Source organism: Idiotropiscis lumnitzeri, chromosome 12 (assembly GCF_059441095.1).
Source record: "Idiotropiscis lumnitzeri isolate Australia: NSW breed Sydney's pygmy pipehorse chromosome 12, RoL_Ilum_1.0, whole genome shotgun sequence".
Taxonomy (NCBI): Eukaryota; Metazoa; Chordata; class Actinopteri; order Syngnathiformes; family Syngnathidae; genus Idiotropiscis; species Idiotropiscis lumnitzeri.
The window spans coordinates 6,059,368-6,068,604 of NC_142402.1; the positions used below are offsets into that span (position 1 = coordinate 6,059,368).

The window sequence follows — 9,237 nt, forward strand, 5'->3', positions numbered from 1 at the left end:
GGCACTGTACCGAGCTAACGGTCGTAGGGCGGGGTACTGACTGGCAAACAAGGGCCAAGTGCACAGCACTGGAAATCACAATGTGGTTCTTTTGTTATTTGCATCAAGCCTTTGTTGTTGGGTTAGGATAGTGGCTTTTTTTATACAAGCATTGAAAATGTATTAGGAAAAATTATTTATATTACAAGCACGTATCTTGCATGTATGCACATATTTTATCCATATCTAAAATTGCATTTTTTGTGTGCGGGCCTCAAGTCCCCAATGAGGGAGCAAAAGATCAAATTAACTCCAGAGAGAGAGAGATAACAGTAAAGGTATAGATTGATTCAGATTAATGTATGACATACCACACGCTTACTGTCACACAGGTTTTTGTGTTTTGTGCATGCTGACCCAGCAAACGATGTGTGCTCCAAACAAGAAAGCATTCATCGGCAGCCAACAGTCACTGAACAGACAAGGGAGATTTGGGGAATTAATTGATTTTGGGAAACTGCGTTTGCAATGTGCTGTTAGGTAAGAGATGACAAAGATTATGAGGAACATATCCAAGAATTTTCGAAAGTGAGAACAATCAAGAAGCTCATCACTTATTTTACACAACAACAATGTACATAAAAAAAACAGGAAGGGGAAAACACCGCTAAAATCCAAGCATCTTGTTGTCCTAACAATGTCCAACCATTATTTAGATTCATTTCCTTTGTATATGCTGTACACTTCCTGTTTAGCCATTTCCTGCCTTTTGTCTAAATGTGGTATGTCATGCAGTGGAGGTTCCTACCAGGCACTTGAAGACCCTTTTTGGGATGTTCAACTACAAACTGTGCTGCTGGTGTAGTGGTCTCAGCAAGATTCCCGTGTTCATATGATATAGGTTTTATTTTGGAGTAAAAGTTGAAGGATTGTTGGAGCTACACTTGAGTGATTGACCACAGGTTTTTCCATCACAATATCATCAAAAACACGGAAAAAGCAGTGACATTGTGAAAGATAGATAGGTAGATAGATAAAGCGCAATTTGAGATTTTAGTGAGAAGAAGCAATTCTTAGTTCCGAAAATAACTTCATACCAAAGGTGCGACACTGGCTATGTTTACTTTCTACGACATTAATGTGAGTCCGGTCACATGTTCAATGAATTAACAAATTGTTGATAGACAAATCCAATCACAAGTCCATTTACATATGACTGAATCCATAGCTATCACGTCGCTTATAATCTCAGATATTTAGCTGAAAACACAATTCATCTCATTAGCACTTCAGCATCAACTACGGCTGTGACAAAATACTGCATGAAAAAAATTACCTGAAAAAGCTAAAAGAATGCAACAGCCAAAGTGGCAAAGATGTGTATTGTGGAATAAAACTGTGGACCTCCTGTATACTAAATGTCAATGTAATGTGAAAAATAGGACTGTCCAAATTAAAGCGTTAACTCGAGATTAATTTTTAAAAAATGTTAACGTAATTGAATAATTTGCATACCTTGCAAAGCCAAATTCAAATACAGTACCGTGTTAGCTGTAGCTACTTCTTTAGCACACATCTCAGAACAAAACTGCTCAAGTTACCACTGGGCCTTGCAAACCAAGACTGCTGGAGTGTGGTGCTTGTGGGCAGAACTAAATGTATAAGTTTTGAGACTAGTTTCGAAAAAAAAAAAATACCTGTAAAGATGATTCCGTTTTGATCATAGGTGTCAAACTCCAGTCCTGGAGGGTCGCTTTCCTGCATGCTTTCAATCTCTCGTGGCTGCAACCCATCTGATTCAAACGATCAGCTCACCAGCAAGCTCTGAAGAAACCTGATAAGTATCTTGCCCTCCAGGACCGGAGTTTGACACCGGTAGTTTAGATCGTATTCAAGGATCAAAGAAAGTTATGAGAACAGTCTAGTTGGTGATTTCACATTAATTAATAAGATATTATTCAAGTAAATATCTAACATAAAAGTAGTGCCTGTGCCGCTGGTGTATTGGTATTGTGGCTAGACTCAGTAATGTGAGTTGGGTTTGATTCCTGTGATGTGCAACGTTGGAGATTTGTCTGTCACATCCTCAAAGTTCCGAAACAAGGAAAACATTCATTTGCTGTTAACTGCCACTAATTTCTACCCAGATTGGACTGTTACGTATTCTAAAATAAAATGGAGTTGAGTACATTCAATTTAGTACTATATTCATATGCCACAACATACCAGACAGCACGAAGGTGAACTGAAAGACATGCAATGAAAGAGAACAGGAAGAAGAGGCAGAGAAGGTCCCCAACTAAACTCCAGCAACAGCCATTGTTCCAAAAAGCAAAGAAAAGATTCTATATGTTGTACTGTGTGCTATTTTTTAATGTGTTGAAATTGAAGAGCGTGTGTTCAAGTACCAGTTGAGTGAGTCTTTATAATTGCGGTAATATTGATGGTCAGCTCATAACTGCAGGTAGTGCAGCGTTTCATTGCAGTAGCTACTAAGCGTTGCTATGTCTCCAAGCACAGAGCAGACGAGACACCACAAGTCAAGCCAGTACAAGAGAGTTGTTGGAGGCCATTCGAGGGAAACAACCCAGCAGGAGGACAATTATCTGCCGCTTTGTGAAAGAATAGGAGCACTGCCAAAGCCTTACAAAGTGACCCTCAGCAGTCCATCCATGTATTTCTGCCCAAATTGTAAGAAGAAGACATCGTGAGGATGGCATGAGTGCTTGACTTGAACAAATAGGGCCTGCCACAGCCGGGCACCGTGAACTTCCTTTTGCATTTTCCACGGGATACCAGAATTAGCAGATTTTCCATCTCTTCACAGTTGAGTCAAGTCAAGTCAAGCCAATTTTATTTGTATAGCCCTTAATCACAGACAGTCTCAAAGGGCTTTACATAGCCACAATCGACATCCCCGATCTTAACCCCCAGAGAGAGCAGGTTTAAATTGAGAACATGTAAGCGGGTTGGGAGAAGCAGTAGTTCTGTTGCCTTTTTTGTGGGGAGAATGAGTCTGAAATAGAGCCTATTTATTCTTCTTTTGCATTATTCTCAACGAAGGAATTTATGTAAGTAATCAAACATTTTCAACCAGAATATTTAATTCATTGACATCTAGAGTAGGTTAAGTGACTTAAACATTGTTTGTTTTCAAAAAGGCGTATTGTAGTAAAGGCACTTATTTTTGTCACAATAGCAACGTAAAGTGGAATACAATTTTTGTGAACTGCATCGAACCCATTAGTGAGAAATGAAGACAAGCAACATTATGAAAAAAATAAAAACTCTGCATGCTTTAAAACAAGCTCTTTTCAATATTTTCAAGCAATATAGATGAACACTTGACTATTTGTGATTGGCACACTTCATGAATCCACAAGAACAAAACATACAATAAGGAAATGGAGTGTATGAAAGCCACTCAAATTACTGTACATTGGTCATTCAAAGTCCTTACATAACAAACATGCAAAATAAAATAATCACAACATTTCAGTGCTTTAAGGTTGCGATCAAAACAGACAAGGCTCAGACATATTGCCCCCCCCCCCCTTTTTAAATATTTTTTGCAATACTTTATAATGTCACGCTCATAACATAACTGCCTAACTCAATTTGATTTTTTCTGCCAAAGTCAGATTTTGATTCAAGAAATGTTTCTCCATAGTCCAATGAAGATGATGCAAAAATGCTTATCTCAAAGGCAAAAGATGTGTTCCGCAGTTCTGTTATTAGCGCAAGGATCATATGTATTGTGTATAAAATAAATAATATTGTCACTTCAAAAGTGACGATCGCTGTGTGGTCCGAACACAGGGCATATACTGTAGTTGGTAAAGGATATTAAAACGTCTTACCAATCTTTACTATTGTAGTTTCCGCCTAACATCATCTTTACCTTTCAATTCAGTGACTTGATACAAATAAAACAATTCATCCACATGATTCCACAGTCAGTACTTTCAATAACAGCATAATCAAGAAAATAGATAGCAAGTGGCATTTGTTTCCTCCATATGCTATGTGAAATAATACATGATGTGAATTGGAGTTGGCATTTGTTATCTTGTAGTTTACATCACAGATGGTTCAACAGCTTCTGCTGAACGGGGTGTTGAGATGATGCACTGACCTCACTTAGTCATATTTGCACATTTCCAGTCTCTGACACAGATAAGGCTTGCAAAGTCCAACAACATTGTCCATGTCTATCATCGAATGCATGGACTTGTTTCTCCCAAAATGTGTCATTGTCGTCCATGGTGTCCCTCCATAAGGAACCGTTTGGCACTAAGAGTAGATGGTGATGACTTCTTGACCACCTCCGCGAACCAGTAAGACACGATCCAGTCCTTCCATGAGCACTTCGAGAAATTCCATATCTTGTGGACAGTCTCTTAAGGAATGTAACAGTACATGTGATAAATGCACAAGATGATGATGATGATATCTTTACAGTTATGAGTGCGTCTAAAAATGTTGGTGTGGTCCTCAAATGAGCACCAGCGATTGTTGTTTGGTGCTCATTATTTTTTCGCTTTGCTGAACTTATAGACACATTTCTCACCAGATGAAAACAAAACTAGACAAGGCTAAAACCGCCTTTAATAAACAATACCTTGGACTAAATCAAAATACATTTTCGTGGACTAAAGAAGACGAGACAAAACTAATGGTTCATTATATGAAGACTGGCCTCTAATCTATGGACATTTTAGTTCACAAGCAAAGACGAGACAAAAATTAATATGATTTCTTGGTGTTAACTCTCAATTTTGGATGACGATGGGGTACAACAATAATTACTTTGATTATTACAGCAAAATAATGCAAGGCAGTTTCATAATAGATTTTCTTCATGGGCCAAGTATTCATGTTGAGGCAAATCTGGATGAAGGTGTGAATCAACTCCTCCTGTATGACTGAACTGGCACATCTGTTTTTTTAAATAAGTCAAATTGTTTTATTTTAATGAATTGTATTAAATCAAACAATTCATACAGACACAATTTGTATTGTTTGACTTTGCCAGGAGTCACCGCTGTAAAATTGGGTAGGATTAGTGACTAGATGACATCAAAGTACACATTTGTTATCATATTTTAGCCAAATTAGCTACATAGGTTGACATATTTAAAAATGCAAATGACAACCACAGTGAATATAATATTTATGTGATATGATCTGAATGTGATGTTTAATAGTCATATCTCTGCAGACATCAGGATGATTATTATTGAGACATATTTTTAAGTCCTAATTACAAGTAAATATTGTTATTTGCACCTTAACCATTTACTAAAATGTATAAGTACAAAATAAAAAAAATAATTAGGGATATAATGAAAAAGGATACAGTTTTCATCCCCCTTCTTGTTCTTTGGTGGGCCTGGCATGTTAAGCAACACCAGCTGTGAATCCTGCGATTTCTTGACCACCACCTCATTCAGCTTCACAGCTGTGTGCATCCTTCTCACGTTGGACTGGTTGCTAGATGAAATCAACAACACCAACAATTTTAGAGAACTTTATCCATGGCATTGTAACAATAGCAGGAGAGTAAAATGAACGAATACCCCCACTGGAAAGGTTAAGATGTTCATGCAAATAATACCAATAAAATGAGATTCAACATGTCAGAGGGATTTTAACAAGTTTATCAGAGTTCGTGTAGTTTGCAGTGGTATGGTGCTGTTATGTTATCAAACAGTATTGCTTTTTTTTTTTTTTTAGCTACAATCATAACCAGTGATTGAAACTACCGTAATAGCTGTCTCACAATGTCAGTTCATGAAAAATGTTGGAATGTTATACGTTACAAATTTCTTTAGCGTTTGTCCTTGCATATGGAGGAGCAAAACTGCCAAAAATTATATAAAACAAATAAATTGATATTTAACTATATTCATATATTATATTATATCATCTATTTTTGTTGTGTTTCTTATTTCTAGTTATTTGTTTTTTTTTTAAACTTTTATTTATTTATTTATTTTTGGCAGTTTTGGTCTTGCAATGCAGAAGGAAATATTTTTGAAATGAGGGGTTCTGAGTGTGTCTTGTGTTGAACTATTCGCCTATTGGGTAGGTGACGGTGCTTATCAATCGGATACATAGCGATCAACCAATAGGCGAATAGTTCAACCCAAAACACCAAGACACACTTAGGACCGCCCCCACATTTGAACATTTTCTTCTGCATTGCAGGAGCAAAATTGTCCTAATAAAATATAAATAAATTCAAGCGAAAATAAAAAAGAATATAAAAATATTGTTGAAAAAATATATAAATAGGAACAAGAAAAAGAATTAGACAAAATAAAATATTTTTTAATTAAAAATAAATGAGGAAATAAATATATAAAGTTAAATATCAATGTATCTGTATTTCTTTTCAATTATATTTTTTTAGACTTATTTTTATTTTTACTTTTATTTCTATTTCTTCTTCTGATTGCCAGTCAATCATAGGGATAAATAAGTGTTTTAATATAATGCCATGAAATTTCACTTATTTGTATTCTAATTTTTAATGTATACTTTTGTTACGTGGCTCAGATATTGGATTTAATTTAAGTTGCGTGCAAGTTCTTAGTGCGCCCATCTGTGAGCGTATTGAGCACATATCAACAAATGTATTTATCATGCACTTTGACAGATTTCATGACGATCATGCACATGCACACAGAGAGGTCATGCTCAAGTCAGGCAAACAAAGTGAAATGCAAAACCACTTACAGATTCTCCCACTCACTAAAGGGGGGACAAAAAGACAACATTAAAGCAGTAACAGAGGAAAGTGGTTCCTCTGTCAGACAGTAACATGCTTTCATTCAAGTTGAGCTGTCATATTCTACTGTCTCAGATTGTGTGAAAACTACATCTACTAACTGTAACCATTGAGGAAGGATACAATGTAAAATTTTGAAGGATAATAATGCAAAAAACTATATGATCCAAATGTTAAATGTGAAGGTTTCTACATGTTCAATGAGTAGCAGCGTACTTACGGTTTCATGTTAAACATATCTTTTACTCCCATTGCTTCCCTGTGTTTATTTCTCTCATTAATGAGTTTGTCTTTGGTCCAGGTCATGTGGACGCGTTCAGGTTTGTTAGCTAAAGCTTTGTCTTCCTTTGTGGAATGAGATGCAGTATTACGATCATGGATCAGTTGAGCCTAAAAAAAAAGAAAGAAATCAAAAAAAGTGAGCATGTAGCAATTTCGGTGCTGGCATCCGTCTTCCATTCTGCATTTTCTAAATTTTTATTGTTGCGCAGTTTAGTGTACCTCTCTTTCCCGTTCTGTACGGGATAACTGCATTTGTTTGAGCATTTGAGATCTCTGCTCCATCACCAGTGTCTTCTCATAGGTAAAAGCTGAGATGTCACTGTCGTGCTGGGGCAGGAAACACATTTTAATTTCGACAGACGTACATAGACATCACGGATGAGACCTTCACAATTAAAAAAATATCCCTCACCATCTCAACCACCTCCACCACTGCATTGAGACGTAAATGGTACAGGAACATCTGGAGATCTTTCTTCATCTGGATTGAATTGTCATCCATCTGTGCCACCGTGAAGATGCGCATTTTACACTTCCGCCAAACCTTCATAAGAGACATGCTGGTTAATTTCAGTTAAGAACTACAGAATTGTTCTTTATTAAAAATTACTATTAAGACTGGGTTCATTGCCATATAACATAGTTTGGAGTATGCAAATGACCACAAGCTTGCTTGAGGGAAAGCAGTTTAATGTAAATGACTGTATCTTTGAGTATGTGCTGCAATTAAATAAACAAGAGAGAGAAGAAATTAACTTAAGTCAAAAATGCCGCAGTGTAAAGCAATCTTGCTGAACATCACAAAAAGCATTTGTTTGTTGCAAAAGAAGTGATTTATTAGCACAATGGAAAACCTTGACCCGTGGTATGTGTTTCGCAATCATAGCAGGACTTGTGATTAACCAAAAGCTAAGATAGTTAGGATAGTAGTTAGTGTTGGTAGTTGTGCTAGTAGGTGTGTTCCATCGGTTCTCTGGTCACCATATGTAAGGTACTGTATCCACTTTTCTTGAACAATACAAAAATTAATTGGAAACAATTTTGCTGGACGCCAAGTTATGTTAGTTCACAGTTTGAGATCCATTGTTCAAAATCCCAGGTATCAAACTCAAGGCCCGAGGGCCAGATCTGGCTCCCGACCTCATTTTATGTGGCCCGCAAAGGGCAAATCATATTTGTCAACTTCACATTTTCCTCACTTTTAACAACATTGAGATATGAGATATTGCCATTTATTTGTTACCAATCCCACCATTTTAAAATAAATTGAAAAAATGTTGAATAAACAATTACTTACTGGCTTCTGATTTCTAAACTGGCTTTGCATCAATTTGTTGAGTGTATGTGATAACGCAAGATGATCATACATTTAGATGAGTTCACAGTCATAACGGCCCTCCGAGGGAAACCATAACTACGGTGTGGCTCGTCCACAAAAATTAGTTTGGGACACTCCTGTTCTAAATCATTCACTCATTCATTAACTCTAACTAGCAAAGTGTTTGTGTTATGATCCCACCACAGAAATGTATCAGATGATGAAATGGGATTATGACCATAATTAATCAATGGAACCTATTGGGACGTAAAGTTTGTGTCTCTGTGGTATATGGAATATATATATATAATATGGAAAACGTTTACGGTAAGTTAATAATAATAAAAGAAGAAGTATGGAATGTAGACAAGAAAGTCAGCTCCGTTTTAATAAATACATTAATAATCCGTCCACTTTCTATACCACTAGTTCACATTAGGGTCATGCCTGAGTTACCTAATTACTTGCTAATTTATATTACAGCATATGGAAAGGGCTTTTGTTACAGCCCTAGCTGTTGTGAAATGCACGATATAAATAAAGTTCATTTGTATCGTATTGTATTGAGCAGACTTAGGGAGCGAATCAAGATACACCAAGGACAGGTCACCAGCAACTCAAGGTAAAAAGATACATAATACTAATACCAATAAATTATAGAGTAATAATACACAACAAACAAACAATATAATGCATCTCCAGGTAGAGATCGTCATCCGGCAAATTTTGATGCAAACCTTGTGTTGACTTATCAAAAATGGCAACAGCATAAGTAGTCCCCCATCATGGACAATCCACCACACATCGATTGTTCCTTCCTTCAATCGCTCCTGGTTTCCTGGGAAGTGGTCAATGTTCTTAGCAA

The 9,237-nt window shown here is 36.6% G+C and overlaps 1 protein-coding gene across 1 annotated transcript in view; it reads right to left on the reverse strand.

Moving 5' to 3' along the window:
• Positions 1-3,052: 3,052 nt before the first annotated feature.
• The window catches only part of LOC148325622 (solute carrier family 12 member 7-like), a 27,850-nt gene continuing 21,665 nt past the window's right edge, over positions 3,053-9,237 (reverse strand). The window contains exons 21-27 of the mRNA XM_088310688.1: positions 9,110-9,237; positions 7,467-7,598; positions 7,274-7,381; positions 6,993-7,162; positions 6,721-6,735; positions 5,339-5,472; positions 3,053-4,364 (exon numbers count right to left, since the gene is read on the reverse strand). The exon at positions 9,110-9,237 is cut by the window's right edge and continues 42 nt beyond it. Coding sequence (XP_088166814.1) covers positions 4,273-4,364; positions 5,339-5,472; positions 6,721-6,735; positions 6,993-7,162; positions 7,274-7,381; positions 7,467-7,598; positions 9,110-9,237 — 779 coding nt within the window. The 3' untranslated portion in view covers positions 3,053-4,272. The remainder of the gene's footprint in view (positions 4,365-5,338; positions 5,473-6,720; positions 6,736-6,992; positions 7,163-7,273; positions 7,382-7,466; positions 7,599-9,109) is intronic.